Raw genomic sequence first — 16484 nt, 5'->3', positions numbered from 1 at the left:
TATATATATATATATATATATATATATATATGAGAAGTGTGATTTACATGTCGTTTAATTTAACTAAAAAATAATAATAAATCGCATTTATGAAATATGACTAGTAATTTTTTTTCTTCTAAAACTCAGTTTGTAAATTGTATTTCAAGTAAGCACTTATAAATTGCACTCTCTAACTACATAAATAAGTTATGTTTTCAAAAATAAAATTTACAAATTACGTTTCAAAAATGTGATTTAAGCCGTCATTTTTCTGAAATTAGTATGTAATTAATGCAGCTTCTTACATAGTTTTTTTGTTTACAAAATTTAATGAATGTTCATTGAAAAAAAACTATAAACTCAATAATTTTTTTAATATTTATTCAAATCTAGTACTAGCTGTAACAGACTAGTTCTAAATTATATTTTTATAATAATAATATGACAGTTGAAATGATCTTGTTTGATACTTCAACAAGTACCTTTTATTTTTTATTTTATTATTGTAGACATGTGTACAACTGATAGATTGAAACAAATCCCATTTAATATGGAAACTCAAAAAATTCTTCAGGTGTAAATTGTTGAATATTTTTATTATCATATATAGTTTTGTGTGTTATTTCACTTTTTATAAATACTTATATTTGAAGTAACATGATACGTAAAAATTCTTTATGACAAACATATTAAATATACGTGATGAATTCACTGCTTGCAAACTCGATTTATACTTTCAAGTTTTAACATATATGCTTTTGCAATATAAGTCGGTGTCTTTTATAATTATGCATGATGATTTGATATAATTTGGGAGCATGATCTATTAAGTTATACACATTTAAAATTAAATATAACAATTATTTAAATAAATTTATTCTCTAAATAAATCTATTTCACATGTCATACTTAAAATACATTTTTCTCTCCTTTGTGTGTTGAAATCATGATGGTCTAGATAATTTAATAAGATAATTTGATTAAATATTTAAGATGAATCATATACATGTTTGGCATGATTTACATGTCACATATTTGTTTATTTCTAATTTTAAAATCATAATTATCCAATATGATTAGTAAGAAATTCATTAAGTCAACTAAAATGAATATACTACTCCATTATTAAGTCATATCATTCTGCCAACTAAAAGAACGATTTTTTTCAACGCCAAATTAAATCATAAGTCAGTTTTTTTTTCCGATCATCGGTTTGATTTGGCTTTATGGTTTGAATTGTACACCACTACTCACTATATTGAACATATTCATATCAATTTATCACAACTTACATATCACCGAGACACCGACGATTGAAAAAAAAAAAACTAAGAGAATAATTGGTGTACAAAAGATTAAATAGAAGGGTTCAAGATACAAACTCATACAAGTACAAGAGTTCATTTTGCTATTTTCTTTTCATTAAACTTAAAAAGAAAAAAGTTATTTTCATTTTGTGCAAATCATCCCAATAAGGCCCATGAGAAAGTAGCCCAAATGGATTGTGAAACTCGAGTGGGCCGCACCGCCTCTGGCCCATACTATATATACACACCGGCCTCAATATTTTTTCGGGTCATCTTCAATTTTCCTCTTGAGTCCTTTCTCTGCAGCTAAACCCCTACGGCTTTCGGTTCCAGAAACTTCGCTCATCGATTCAGGTTTGCGTGACATCCTCTTCACATTGTTACTAATTTCTACTTTAATCATGTTTTGTTTGTTTGATATTGCGTCTGTTATGTGTTTGAATTCAGCTAATTATTTCATTTCCTTTTTGTTGAATTTTATGTTGTTAATAGCTATTTTGATCGTGTTTTGTTTGATATTGAGATTGTTTTGAGTAGGAATTCAACGAATTAGTATTGGTTAATGTTTGCTCTTGTTAATAGTACTTTGAATCGTGTTTTGTTTGATATTCTGTTTGTTTTGTGTTTGAATGTAGCTAATCTTTAATTTTCGTTTGTGTTGAATTTTTGATGTTGTTGATAGCTACTCAAATCGTGTTTTGTTTGATATTGAGGTTGTTTCGTGTAGGAATTTGAACGAACTAGTATTGGTTAAAGTTTACTGTTGTTAGTAGCTACTTTTGTTTGATATTATGTTTGAATTCAGAAAATTACTTAATTTTGTATTGGTAGGATTTGTCTATTTAATAGTAGGTTAGTAGGAGATTGTTTTACGAAGATTGGGGGGGGGATAATTTTCATTTTTAATATGTTTTGTTATGTTTTATGTTGAAAATAAATATTTTTTCTGACTCTTCTTTAGTTTTAGGTTTAGATGTAAGTAATTGAGTTCACAGTATTATACCAATTTGCTTTTGTTGCAGTAGCAGAAATAACTTGATCATGAAATAAGGACATCCCTGTTAACCTCAATTGTAAATAGTAAAAGCATTTAATTTATATATTAACAAAGAAAGAAAGAGAGATGCTTATAGAGTCATTCACATGATGATCACTGTGTTTGCTAGCTATCGAACTCGAGTGTTTCTTGATAAGTGATAGGAGTAGTAACTTAGTAATGCTTAAAGTTTGATTTTTTTTCTTCGTTCTTCTTGATAGTTGTCAGTTTTGGCTAGTTTGCCCGTACCAGCTACCTCCAACTAGTATAGATATCAGGTAACTCAGCTTACAGAACTTCGATGGATAGGAAGAAATCGCCTTTTGTTAGGATCTAAACCCAGTCTTCACTTTATTGAGCAACTTATTTAAGTTCAATGATTGCATACATTTAATAATGATCAAGATCTTCTTAGACAATATTGCGCAAAGGGCTCTTATTGCCTGTTCAAGGAAAAAGGAATCGGGCAAGAGGATGCTTTTATAGGTGTTCAAAATTGAGAAGATTTAACCAATGAGACTAGTGCAATAAGTGTATGGACTTCTTATCTTGTGGACTAGAAGGCAGTAGTTTATTCATTAAAAAGAAAGCGATTCACTAAAATTCCGACTGTATGAAATGAGTTGAAGTAGGTTCACAACTCAAAAGCACTCCAACTTCTTGCTTTTCTGCACCTTTGTAGTTTGTGGGATTCTGCTAGTCATCAGTTTCTGCTTGCAAAATGAAATGTAGGGTAGTAAATGTTACCTGTTCAAAAATAAATAAAAAACCCTTCGGGGTGGCCCAGTGGTTTGGGCTTGGGACTTCCATGTTGGAGGTCTCAAGTTCAAAACCCCTTGCCAGCGAAAGTAAGGGGTTTGCCTTCTGGGCCGAGCGGGCTTGCCTAGTGCGGGTTACCTCTCCTATGTGGTTTGAGAGCTATAGCATAGGAGTGGGGTTTTTACCCTGTGCCTATCCAAAGGGTAGCGACTGCTGGTTTCCCTTGTCATAAAAAAAATAAAATAAAAATAAAAAAAATAAAAAAATAAAATGCAATGTAGGATAGTGAAGCTAAGATCTCTGCAAGTTCTTAACTCCATCTTTGTAAAGACTGTATCTTAACAAAGCATGAAATAACCAACTGGTTTAACCATATTAATTTCTGTGTTGACGTAGATATCATTGTTACTCTGTGTAGAAATTAGAATTAGAGGTGCATAAAGCCGTTTGTGTTTGCAAAGTGCATAGTGTCACCCCTCACCAACAATTGCATTACTTTAATGAAGAGGATTTTTCTTGGGAAAATCTCCGTGAGGGTCCAATTTTTTTTCCTGTTGATGGGTCGAGACAATCTTAAATTTAAGAACCAAAAAGTTGATGGGATATTGCCTTCACCTTTTATCTTCCCCTTCACAAAATAAAATATAAAAGAAAATACTTTGTGGAACTCAATTTTTCCCACGGTCCATACCATTGTCCATAATGTTTGACAAATCTTTATCAGGAGAAAAGTACAGGAGCTAAAGGGGTAGGGATAGAGCGAGTTCATCTCCATCTAGTTAGTGTCAAAGCTGATGAATCAAAGTTGTTTTGGAGAACTCTGTAACTGATGGTATTTTCTTCATTTTCCTTATCTGTAGGGCATCACAAATGGTTGCAGGATATGTTAACATTAGGAGGATGATATCTATCTTTTTATAGAATTCTGTTCTTTTTGCTTCTTGGCAGACATGATCGGTTTTGGACATTTCTGTAACTGATGCTATTTCGTTCATTTTCTTCTATCTGTAGGGCCTAGCAAATGGTAACATGATATGTTATGATACTAGGGTGATAATATTTTTCTCTTTATAGAATTCTATTATTTTTTGCTTCTTGACAGACATGATAAAGTTTTAACTTATTATTTTATCAATCAGAATGATTTAGTTGCTGTATTCTACTTGTCCCATTTATATTTTTTACTATGCTTTCTGCTACAATAAACATAATCATATAGATCTAAGAAATACGTTGTTTTGCCTCGTATCTGCTGTCTGCTAATGACTCTTGCTTAATTCTTCTTTTCCAGGTTAAGACGTCACTGTTAGAAATATGGCCAAGCATCATCCTGATTTGATCATGTGCCGGAAGCAGCCAGGAATAGCTATTGGTCGACTTTGTGAGAAATGTGATGGGAAGTGTGTGATTTGTGATTCATACGTCCGTCCTTGCACACTTGTCCGAGTTTGTGATGAATGCAACTATGGATCCTTTCAAGGCCGTTGTGTCATCTGTGGTGGTGTTGGTATTTCTGATGCTTACTATTGCAAGGAATGTACTCAGCAGGAGAAAGATAGGGATGGCTGTCCAAAGATAGTCAATCTTGGTAGTGCCAAGACTGATCTGTTTTATGAACGTAAAAAATATGGTTTCAAGAAGAGATGAAAGTCGGATACCTCTTTCACCCTTCGGTGAAGTTCACTACTGGAGTTTCGTACTAGCATGATTGTGTCAAAATTAGGCATTTGAGTATAGCCTATGTAACTTACTCACTATATTGCCTTGGAACTTGCTGTATTACATACTGATATCACAGGTTTAACCCATTGTAATTTCGTTTTGTGCAAGGGTATGCGCAACAGCATGCCAACGCTAATCGACTTTCAATCTTGTCTCTTTTTGGTGTAATTTGTGAAAATTTTACTCCAGTTTATTTTCTATCATGATTGTACGCTGTACTCTTGTTCTTTAGTGGAGCATGTTGATGGGATTTGTATTAGGAAGTTTCAACTTACATTAAGAACAGCATATGACATAAACAGAGAGTTCAATATACCACAAATCCACAATCTTAATAGCCGCTAAAGAATAGCTTGAACTAAAAGGAAGTGAAGTAATAGCTTCACCATTTCTGCTAAGGTTTAAATAACTTCCACAGATATACAGACCATATAATAAGAACCAGTTTTATGCATTGAACGTGTAGAAATATTTACATAAACAAATTTAGGTGTGATCACTTTTTATTTCTGTTACAACTTATGGACATTTTAGACCACAGTCTAAAGATACATTTCGAAAATGTGAAAAAAATGTAAGACTCGGTCTATAATTTCGTAAGTTATTACCGTCAAATATTTTGTCTGCAAGGTTGAAACAATATTATACAAAACAAACATAAGAGTGTTAGACTTGACTAATGTTGTTTGAAAGGCTAAGTTTTAAAGGACTATATATTTGCACAGATTTTGGGCCTAATAATGGGCCATCTGCTATAATCAGCACCCCAAAAAATTGGCCCAAATAGAATACCAACCCAGTGGGCCTTGTGTTGCATTGTTATATAGAACAAAAACTAGGGTTTTTGTTCGTGCTTTAGGGTTTCATTCAGCATCAGAGCTTAAGCGCCGGGAATCTCCAACAGCAAAAATGGTGAGTTTCTATTCGAAGTATTCAAAATTGATACTTATTGTAAGCTCGTGTATGCTAAACTGATTTGTTTGCAATTTTTGTTTAGCCTTCTCACAAGTCATTCATGATTAAGAAGAAGCTAGCGAAGAAGCAGAGACAGAACAGGCCAATTCCTTACTGGATCCGTATGAGGACTGATAACACAATCAGGTATTCATATTCACAAATTGCTAAATAGAGTATTGTGATATTATTTTGGTTCTGATTTATGTTGATTTTTACTAATGAAGTTTCATTTTTGTATTTTAGGTACAATGCTAAGCGTAGGCACTGGCGTAGGACCAAGCTAGGATTTTAAGGTGGAAGAATCGTGTTTTATTTAAGTTTTTTATGGAAAAACTTCTCGGATTATGTTTTATTTTCTGGCTCAATAGGAGCTTATTCAGTGAGGAAACAGATTGTGTTTTTTATTTTGGAAGAGATTTATATATTAATGACTGATTATGAAGTTGTTCTGTTTAATTTGAGCTGTTTAATGTTGGTTAACAGTAGTATTTTGTTATTGCATTCATGCATTGAGTTATCTGTTTGTGATTTACACTTGCTGGGGAGTGTTTGTGTTGATTAGATGTTTTTCACAGAAGTAATTAGCTTTTGGTTTTTCTGATCGTCGAATCTTTCCTCTCACTTAGCTCAACACTGGAATTTTTCAGACCTGTATGAAAAACTATTGACATAAATTGGAACAGAGAAAAAAATTCTAGTTCTTTTCACATCTCACCATTGAGTCAGACTAGTGAATGTAAAATTTTACTGAAAGGGCTATAATTTGCTTAGGAGTCTGGATTTTTATGGGATCGTTTCTGGTAGCTGGTGTATTATCATACTATCAATTGATGCACCAATTTGTCATCCTTGTCTGTTGGAGTGATAGTTGTAAGATAAACTCGTATGATGTTGCCTATTATAGGCTGTTAGTTGTAAACCATGTTGATTTGAGTTATAAACATATAAGGTTATGTGGTTTAGGCTTATATCAGAAGAGTGTTTCTCCTCTTTTCCGGCTATCGTGTCATAGTAAGAATCATGATCTCACCAGTACCGATACCTTTGATATTGCCACTGTCAACTTAGTATCAAGAGCCATATTGCATTTTATCCTGTGCCTTTTTATTTCCATATCAAGGCGGCTTCTTCATCGGCTGTCGTGTCATTGTGAGACAGACACCCTTGAGGTCTATCACATACTTTTGGAATGATTGATTAAACTTTCCAGTATATCATGTACTTGTAGTCCATTTAAGTGGTGTTGAAAGTGTATTTGACCAGAAGTGTGACTTGGGAATCTCTCGAGTCCTAATATATCTTGATTAGTTAGGATTGTTGATCTGGATTTACTGGTACCCTGATTACTGCACTTCAGTGTCTGTGGGATGTGCATGTAGAATAATGTTCTTTACTGTCATTATTCATAAACATGGACTGCAAACCGGGGTGAGAACGATGTCCATGAGTGCTAGCTGAGCATTTGCCATTGGCTAATTAATAGGTTTGGGTGTTCTATATCAGATTGAGCTCCATGCACTTGTCACGGCTAGAGGTGTTTCTATTTTTTTCAAGGTATTCTACTGGTACTTGATACATGCATTTGTAGTACTGACATGGCATTCCCTGGACAAGTACTATAGTTCTGTGGTGTAAATTATGAGAGGATGGATATCTTTCATGTTGTAGAAATGACTTGGTAATGCGTGGGCATGTATATTTTCTTCATATTGCAAAGAGGTGATTGCCTCTTGTTTCAGTAAAGCTTTACATAAGGGTCTATGCAGAGCATTCTATAATCTCGTTCTTATTAAATATGTTTTAGTGGTCTCGTGACTTGGCCACAGGCTTTCAGCTTGTGTTAGCACTGTATTGCCATTTGCACTTGTGTGATGAAGGGATGGGGGAACTGTATGCTACTTGTAACGTATTCTGGATTATGTATGTATACAGCAATTGGTTAAATTTGTATAAAGCTCATGCAACTTCTCATCATTCTATGGAGAAATTGGATTATGGATTTCTTTTCATATATGAATAATAAAACAGATGAAAGGCCTTCATTGACACCAGTAAAGCCTGTGTACCAGTGTCTTCATAACACATCATTATTCATTCTATTTAGATCTAAAAGTAAACACTTTAATATCTTTTTAAGGGTAGTAGAAAATGCTAGTGAGACGGAAGTTCTCCATGTGTACGATTTTGAAGCTGAGCCTTCTCAACGTTGAGGCCAAGGAATTGTGTCCGAATGAATATTTAGATTTTCAAATTTAACGTACTATGGATGGATCCTCTAATATTTCCTACCGATTCATGCCATTCTTTGTAATATACCTGTATGTATGTACATTACCGCTGCCACTAGGGCTTACAAGCTGCATGTGGTATATACCTACTGCTTCTATCGATGGAAAGATCGAAACACGTCTTCCTATAGCTTTGACTGCCAGAGGTCTTCCTATAGCTTTGACTGCCAGAGGTCCGGAAGAAGGGGGTGTCAATTAGAAAGGTTCAACGAATATTCGTTCATTCAAGCAGCATTCTTTTTTTCTTAACTTAAGGAGAGGGAAGAGGGCTTAATCGAAAACTTCGATAATAATCATTTTGCATTTTGCATTTTTGAGACCCCAAAAACTTTTAAAAATATTTAAGTGAAGTCTATATCCAAGCCGTTTAGGATAGACTCCACGTAATTGTGAGGACAAGCGGAGTTTGACGACAATTTTTTGAAAAATTCTGTTGAATTTTATTTTAAGAACTCCGATAATTTTTAGTTTAATAAGTTGCTCAGGTTTCAGATAATTTGAATTTGAATTTAATAAGTTGCACATGTTTCAGATAATAAAAATAAAAATAAAAAACAGAAAACATTAAAACAAAAAAAAAAACCCACTAAAAAAAGAAGAAAGAGGAATGAAGATTCATATGTAAAGTTTGTAGGAGTATATTTAGGAGAAGTTAAGAAGTAGAGTTCCATTCCAACTCAAATTTTATTTAAATTTAAATTTCAAATATCACATCTTTTTCTTAAAAGAAGATCAGTTTATTACTCTTCCTTATTTTTAATTTTTTTAAATATAATTAATTTAAATATTTTATTAGTTATCAATAACAGAATAAAAAGAGGACCAGTTTGTTACTCCTCCTTATCCTTGTTACAGTATTTTTTTTTTCTTACGTTTGCTCCCTTTTTTTTTCCTTATAATTGTTATTTTAATATTTTTTTCCAACGTTTGCTCCCTTTTTTCTGTTTATCGTCTTTACTTTTTTATTGTTTGTTATTTTTTAATTATTTATAATATTTTAAAAGGATAAATTTATAAAATAATAAGAGTTCATTTAGAACTCTTCTACTATGGATTTTTATTTTTAAAATAATGAAAAATCTTTTTAAAAATCTAATGTATTTTAAATACAAATACTTTTAATTCAAATTCTTATAACAATATTTATTAAATTAATCTTAAGTTTGTCAAGTGACATTTTATTAGCTTGCCACTTGACCATCTTCTTGAACATTGTCATTGTTGGGAGATGTTAAACTTAGGGGCCGTTTGGTTTGGACTTTGGATTGTAGGGATATCATCTCAACATAAAAATCAACACAAGTTTATACCATTTCAACATTAATGTCACACTAGAAAGTCGAATTAAATATGAGTGAGTTGGAAATCAATTGAGTATTAATTAATTTTTTCTAGACAAAAACGAATATTTGACTTGTCCACATTTCATATGGATGAGAAGTTGAGAAATAGATAATATCGATATCCATATTATTCGTGATTACCTAATCTAAGTTAAATCCATATTATTCATGGTTACCTAATCTTTTTTCTCAAACATAACCTAGCTATTTTTGCCGATAATATGGATTGATTAAATCAATCATTCAATTCATTATATCCAAAGTAATGATAATAAAAAAAAAATCCCCAAACAAAAGGAGAAAAAGTTACTATTTCATTTACACTAATATACTATTTCAACTAATATTGCTATTTTATTGGAACCATATGCATTGACAATAAATAAAATATAGCAAAAAATATTCAAGATGGAGAAAAAAAGGGAAAAAAGAAATCTCAATATTGTGTGGTTTTGCATGTTTTTAGCATTAGTAAAACAAAATATTAGGACATTTAAAGAATAGAGAGAATGTATAGCAATTCTCATGGCTTCTCCTTTTTTATAGGATTATCTCAAAATTAACCTAAGGTGTTAAAGATATAAACTCTTGTTTAAGGGATCATAAAAAAAAGTAGTCAAATTAATTAACAAGTAATTAACATATAACTATATATTATATGGACTGATTTGAAAGAGGGAATTTGTGTTTTCAAGAAAGTGAGCCTAGATGAGGGAGAAGACAAAGAGTGATAATAATAATAGAATTATTATTTCCTTAATATATTTCTCTTTCATTCTTAATTCTTCTTCCTTGTTGAAAACTCACTTTTTTTAATTAATTGGTTTCTCTTAAACTCCCTCTTTTTTCTAGTGTTTAATTTATCATCATGGCGGCTAATTTATCCTTGGAAGAGCTTAAGAATGAGAAGGTTGATCTTGTAAGTATAATCTTTCCTCTCCTCTCGTGTCGTAGCAAGATTCATAATTTAAATTTTATTCGATGAGTTCTAAGTATAATATTTTTTGAGATTTTAGTAACTTTCGTATTATGTTTTGTGTAAAGAATGATGATAAATTTGTTGATTACATAGTGCATCTTCCATGACTTTCGTGGTGACAAGATTCAGAATTTAAATATTATTGATGAGTTCTAATTATAATATTTGTTGTGATTTTCAGTAACTTTTATATTATGTTTTGTGTAAAAATGATGATGAATTTGTTAAATTTGTAGATTACATAGTGCATCTACCTCTCTCGTGGTGACCAACATTCAAAATTTAAATTTTATTTGATGAGTTCTAATGACAATATTTTTTGAGATTTTAGTAACTTTCATATTATATTTTGTGTAAAAATGATAATGAATTTGTTAGATTTGTTGATTACATAGTGCATCAGCGCCACTCTCTTTGTAACAAGATTCATAATTTAAATTTTATTTGATGAGTTCTAATTATAATATTTGTTGAGATTTTAGTAACGTTCGCATTATGTTTTGTGTAAAAATGATGATAAATTCGTTAAATTTGTTGATTACCTAATGCATCTACCCCTCTCATGGACATGGTTACAACAAAATTCAGAATTTAAATTTGATTCGATGAGTTCAAATTATTTTTGTGTAAAAATGATGATGAATTTGTTAAATTTGTTAATTACGTAATGAATACATGCATCTTTTTCGCATGATCATATTGTTTATATAAGATTTTTTTTTCCATTTATATATATATAATGAATGATGAATATTTTTATTTATTTATGTATATTATATATAATAAATGATGAATCCTCTTGGTGAAATTTTTGCCTCTTACACTAATTGCATGTCATGTGGTCATAGTATAATGAATGATGAATAATTTTTCTTATTTATGTATATTATATATAATAAATGATGAATCCTCTTGGTGAAATTTTTGCCTCTTACACTAATTGCATGTCATGTGGTCATAGTATAATGAATGATGAATAATTTTTCTTATTTATGTATATTATATATAATAAATGATGAATCCTCTTGGTGAAATTTTTGCCTCTTACACTGATTGCATGTCATGTGGTCATAGGTGAACAATTAGGACGTGTTATATATGTGGATTTAATTGTACCTAATACCTCTTGCTCGAATTATGTACACATAGATAAAAAAATAAAATTAATAGTAATTATACGTACATATCACACTCATTATGATATGAATTCATAAACTCTAGATTCTGAATACATCTCGACTCGTTGTGAAAATGATCTTGCAGGAAAGCATTCCAGTGGAAGAAGTTTTCCAGATACTAAAATGTAGCAAAGAAGGTTTGACAAAAGAAGAAGGCCAAAAAAGGATTGAAATTTTTGGCCCCAACAAACTTGAAGAGAAAAAGGTGATTTTTTTAAAAAAATAATATTTTGATGTTTCATTTTTCTATTTAGAAAAAAATAAACACTAAAAATTTGTGTTAATTTTTATTATTACAGGAGAACAAGGTCCTTAAATTCTTGGGGTTTATGTGGAATCCTCTATCATGGGTCATGGAAGCTGCTGCTATCATGTCTATTGTCTTGGCAAATGGAGGGGTAAGAAAATATATACTAAATATAACGGAAGTATTTTTCGGAAAATATTTTTGAAAAAAATGAATGTTTATTTTCTCATGTTTGGTTGACAAAAACTTTTTTCGACTTTAAGGGGGAAAATGACTTCCCTCACTTTTGTGAGGAGGAAGTCGTGATTTATTTTCTCATGTTTGGTTGAGAGAAACTTTTTTCGACGTTAAGGGGGGGAAATGACTTCCCTCACTTTTGTGAGGAGGAAGTCGTTTTCCTTCACTAGAAAAATGACTTTCGTCGTACCAAATACATCTCTTTGTTCATGTTTATGGCTAATTAGAAGTTAGAACAAACTAATATCTAAGGTGAAATTTTCGAAAAATGCAGGGTAAGCCACCGGATTGGCCCGACTTTGTAGGTATCATGGTTTTGCTTGTTATCAACTCTACTATCAGTTTCATTGAAGAGAACAATGCTGGAAATGCTGCTGCTGCCCTTATGGCTAATCTTGCTCCCAAAACTAAGGTACACGTATAAGTAACTGTCGAATATAACGTGTTTTTTCTAATATTTTAAACTTTTAGATGAGACAGTCATATACTGTTCATGTTTTTTTGGTGATTATGTTTCTATGTGCAATGGATGAAATGCTAATTTGACGTTTCTTAAATGAGGTAATCATACATTTCAACATAGTATCAGACGTTCTAGGTCCATAAAAAGAATCAAGTCCATGATTTTAGATGAAATGCTCGCACAATTCATCACTGTTCATGTTTTTTGACGATTATCTCTCTATGTGGAATGGATGATTTATAATCTTGAGAATGTGGTTCTCAGGTTTTGAGAGATGGAAAATGGTCTGAGGAGGACGCTTCGCTCCTGGTTCCAGGTGATCTGATTAGTGTTAAGTTGGGTGACATTATCCCAGCTGATGCTCGTCTTCTCGAGGGTGATCCCCTGAAGATTGATCAGGCTGCACTTACCGGTGAGTCCTTACCGGTCACCAAACAACCTGGTGATGAAGTTTTCTCTGGTTCCACTGTCAAGCAAGGCGAGCTCGATGCTGTTGTCATTGCTACTGGTGTTCATACCTTCTTCGGAAAGGCTGCACATCTTGTTGATAGCACAAACCAAGTTGGCCATTTCCAAAAGGTGAAAAAACGCTCTATGATTTGTTCCAAAATAGCATATGCAAAGAAGAACGGATTTTGAAGTATTATTTCTAAAATTTGTTGTGTTATATCTGTGATCAGGTGTTGACTGCTATTGGAAACTTTTGTATCTGCTCAATTCTTGTGGGAATAGTGATTGAGATTGTGGTAATGTGGCCGATTCAAAAGCGAAAATATAGAGATGGAATTGACAACTTGTTGGTGTTGCTTATTGGAGGTATCCCAATCGCCATGCCAACAGTCTTGTCTGTTACCATGGCTATTGGATCTCATCGGTTGTCCCAACAAGGCGCTATCACTAAGAGGATGACTGCTATCGAGGAAATGGCTGGTATGGATGTCCTCTGCAGTGACAAGACCGGTACCCTCACGCTTAACAAGCTTACTGTTGACCAAACCTTGATTGAGGTTCGTAATCAAGACAAAAATATACCATTTTTTGTTATGAAAATTCCTATCATAACATAACGACTTATGTTCGTGGTTGTAGGTATTCCCTAAGAACGCAGATGCAGACACTGTTATGTTACTTGCAGCTAGAGCCTCCAGGGTCGAAAACCAGGATGCTATTGATGCTTGTATTGTTAATATGTTGGGTGATGCTAAACTGGTAATGTGAAACTAGAATTAACTAAGAACTTCGTCGTTAATCTGTCACCAAATAGGTTGTAGATGAGCTTAAGTACTTGTGATATTGCAGGCAAGAGAAGGCATCCAAGAGGTTCATTTCTTTCCATTCAATCCGGTTGATAAGCGCACTGCAATCACCTATATCGATGGCAACGGAGACTGGCACAGGGCAAGCAAAGGTGCTCCTGAGCAAGTAAGATATACAATCTCTTTTATACTTCAATTTCATATACTTAATTTCAACATTTAGTGTCTAATCTAGCATAATCTTTTGCTAGATTATTGAACTCTGTGGGCTCAGTGGATCTGTCTTAAAGAAATCTCATGAAATCATCGACAACTTTGCTAACCGCGGTCTTCGTTCTTTGGGTGTTGCAAGACAGGTAAAGCAAATATAATGTTTGATAACTTTGTTTGAGTTAGTGCAATGCAGTGTCTCATGATAATTTTTGTGCAGACTGTGCCAGAGAAAGATAAGGAAAGTGCTGGTTCACCTTGGGAATTCGTCGGGCTTTTACCTCTCTTTGATCCACCAAGGCACGACAGTGCAGAGACAATTCGCAAAGCTCTCGAGCTTGGTGTTAATGTTAAGATGATCACTGGTGACCAGCTTGCTATCGGTAAGGAAACTGGTCGTAGGCTCGGTATGGGAACCAACATGTATCCATCTTCAGCTCTTCTTGGTGATCACAAGGATGAGTCGATTGCTCAAATTCCTGTTGAGGAGCTTATTGAGCAGGCTGATGGCTTTGCTGGAGTTTTCCCAGGTAAATATCTAGCAATAAAATACAGTCAAATCCCTCTATAACGGTGCCACTCATACTTTTTAGCTGCTATACCGAAATGATGTTATAGAGAACATATAATATAACACAACATGAAAAAACAGTTTCAATAGTAAAAAATATTGACAGTACAGTGAAATGTTGTTATATTATGTGACAGTAGTACCTTTTGTTTTGATTCTTTTGAAGAACACAAGTACGAGATTGTGAAGAAGCTGCAAGAAAGAAAGCACATTTGTGGTATGACTGGAGATGGTGTGAATGATGCACCAGCACTGAAGAAGGCAGACATTGGTATTGCAGTTGCTGATGCAACAGATGCAGCTCGGGGTGCATCTGATATCGTTTTGACCGAACCAGGTCTTGGTGTCATTATTAGTGCTGTTTTGACAAGCAGAGCCATTTTCCAGAGGATGAAGAACTATACTATCTATGCAGTCTCAATCACGATCCGTGTTGTGATGGGATTCATGCTCATTGCACTCATTTGGGAATTCGACTTCCCTCCCTTTATGGTCCTCATCATTGCCATCCTCAACGATGGAACCATCATGACCATCTCTAAGGACAGGGTCAAGCCATCTCCTTTGCCCGACTCGTGGAAGCTCAACGAGATCTTTGCCACTGGGATCATCCTCGGAACCTATCAAGCTCTCATGACTGTTCTGTTCTTCTATCTTGCAGCCTCTACTGATTTCTTTACAGTAAGTTCTTTCCTTTTTAATCTTCTGGAACAAACGCTTACCATCATGCAAAAAGTTATAACTGATAGCACAAAAACAAAACGTACTATTGGAACATGATAAGCAAATTTATCTTGTGTATTTGCAGGAGAAGTTCGGTGTTAGATCAATCAGGGAGAACGAACACGGTCTTACAGCTGCTGTATACCTTCAAGTGAGTATAATCAGTCAGGCTCTCATCTTTGTGACAAGATCAAGAAGCTGGTCATTTGTGGAACGCCCCGGTTTTTTGCTTGTCGTTGCTTTCTTTCTAGCCCAATTCGTAAGTCCTTCAAACCAATCGAACCTTAATGAACATTCAATCTTCACAACTCTGTATATACATATATTCTTACTAATCAAAATCCTGTTTTTCTTTTTTCTAACTCAGGTGGCTACACTTATCACCGTCTACGCGAACTGGAACTTTGCTAGGATCCATGGAATTGGATGGGGATGGGCAGCAATCATATGGGTCTACACAATTATTACATATCTCCCTCTTGATGTTCTTAAATTCATTAGTCGTTACGCGTTGAGTGGTGATGCCTGGGATTCAATGATCCAGAATAAGGTAAAAAAACAAACAAAGCTATAGCCTCATGATCACATTTTGTAATCTTAATACTATCTTTGACATGTTCAATTCTAATTGAATGTTTCTTGTAAAACTTGTTAGACCGCCTTCACAACAAAGAAGGATTATGGAAAAGGCGAAAGAGAAGCACAATGGGCCGTGGATCAACGTACACGTCATGGTCTCCAGACTGCAGAAAGCAATGGCTTATTTCATGACAAGAACTACAGGGAATTGAATGAGATTGCTGAACAAGCTAAACGTCGTGCTGAAGTTGCAAAATATACACACGAGTAATTAAAAAATTACTCGAGATTTTCAAGAACCATGTTGCGAGTTTGAGGAATTTTACACTCTCAAAGGAACATGTTGAAATGATCTAATAATAAGACAATATTGTCTAAGATTATGCAATGAATTATGGGAGATAGATGACTTTTTTTTTTTTTGGTAAGGGCATTTTTGCAGCTAATTTTTGTTTTCTTCAAGAAGTGAATGTACATGATGTTATCAATGTTGGATGAATTCCTAAATTGGTGAACTACAAAGGCTGCATATTAAAAAAAAAAAAAAAGTGAACAAGCTATATACATAAAGAATATCTATAACATTATCTTTTATGTTTTTTTTTTCTGTAAATATTTATTTATTAATTAATATATTTAGTTTTCCT

The 16484-nt window shown here is 33.3% G+C and overlaps 3 protein-coding genes across 4 annotated transcripts; all 3 read left to right on the top strand.

The window, feature by feature from the left end:
• Positions 1-1561: 1561 nt before the first annotated feature.
• LOC102587171 (PHD finger-like domain-containing protein 5B) lies at positions 1562-4999 on the top strand. Of its 2 annotated transcripts, XM_006350014.2 has the most exons (3): positions 1562-1643; positions 3809-3916; positions 4376-4999. In XM_006350014.2, the coding sequence occupies exon 3, from the start codon at positions 4399-4401 to the stop codon at positions 4729-4731; it is 333 nt and encodes a 110-aa protein (XP_006350076.1). In that variant the 5' UTR covers positions 1562-1643; positions 3809-3916; positions 4376-4398; the 3' UTR covers positions 4732-4999. The 2 variants fall into 2 exon arrangements, with proteins under 2 accessions (XP_006350076.1, XP_006350075.1); XM_006350013.2 differs by lacking the exon at positions 3809-3916.
• Positions 5000-5643: 644 nt separating this feature from the next.
• Positions 5644-6224, top strand: LOC102586829 (60S ribosomal protein L39-3-like). The gene is made up of 3 exons (XM_006350012.2): positions 5644-5718; positions 5804-5907; positions 6007-6224. Exons 1-3 carry the CDS (start codon positions 5716-5718, stop codon positions 6053-6055), a joined length of 156 nt encoding a protein of 51 aa, XP_006350074.1. The 5' UTR covers positions 5644-5715; the 3' UTR covers positions 6056-6224.
• A 3992-nt stretch (positions 6225-10216) lies between these two features.
• Positions 10217-16251, top strand: LOC102586497 (ATPase 8, plasma membrane-type-like). Its single transcript, XM_006350011.1, has 14 exons — positions 10217-10313; positions 11637-11756; positions 11851-11949; positions 12310-12447; positions 12763-13077; positions 13179-13505; positions 13588-13707; positions 13798-13920; positions 14006-14110; positions 14185-14494; positions 14702-15216; positions 15344-15517; positions 15626-15808; positions 15914-16251. Exons 1-14 carry the CDS (start codon positions 10263-10265, stop codon positions 16106-16108), a joined length of 2775 nt encoding a protein of 924 aa, XP_006350073.1. The 5' UTR covers positions 10217-10262; the 3' UTR covers positions 16109-16251.
• Positions 16252-16484: the final 233 nt, after the last annotated feature.

The sequence above is a fragment of the Solanum tuberosum genome, unplaced genomic scaffold (genome assembly GCF_000226075.1).
Source record: "Solanum tuberosum cultivar DM 1-3 516 R44 unplaced genomic scaffold, SolTub_3.0 scf00116, whole genome shotgun sequence".
NCBI lineage: Eukaryota > Viridiplantae > Streptophyta > Magnoliopsida > Solanales > Solanaceae > Solanum > Solanum tuberosum.
Note: the sequence above shows the minus strand (reverse complement) of the source record. Positions and strands in the feature narration are given on the sequence as shown.

Bases quoted from the DNA above. Each gene is read 5' to 3' on its own strand.
- LOC102586497 (XM_006350011.1), top strand. From the start codon at position 10,263: ATGGCGGCTAATTTATCCTTGGAAGAGCTTAAGAATGAGAAGGTTGAT. The intron at 15,518-15,625 runs GTAAGTCCTTCA...TTTCTAACTCAG, and splicing joins CTTTCTTTCTAGCCCAATTC to GTGGCTACACTTATCACCGT. The intron at 15,809-15,913 runs GTAAAAAAACAA...AAAACTTGTTAG, and splicing joins ATTCAATGATCCAGAATAAG to ACCGCCTTCACAACAAAGAA.
- LOC102586829 (XM_006350012.2), top strand. The intron at 5,908-6,006 runs GTATTCATATTC...TTTGTATTTTAG, and splicing joins AGGACTGATAACACAATCAG to GTACAATGCTAAGCGTAGGC.
- LOC102587171 (XM_006350013.2), top strand. From the start codon at position 4,399: ATGGCCAAGCATCATCCTGATTTGATCATGTGCCGGAAGCAGCCAGGA.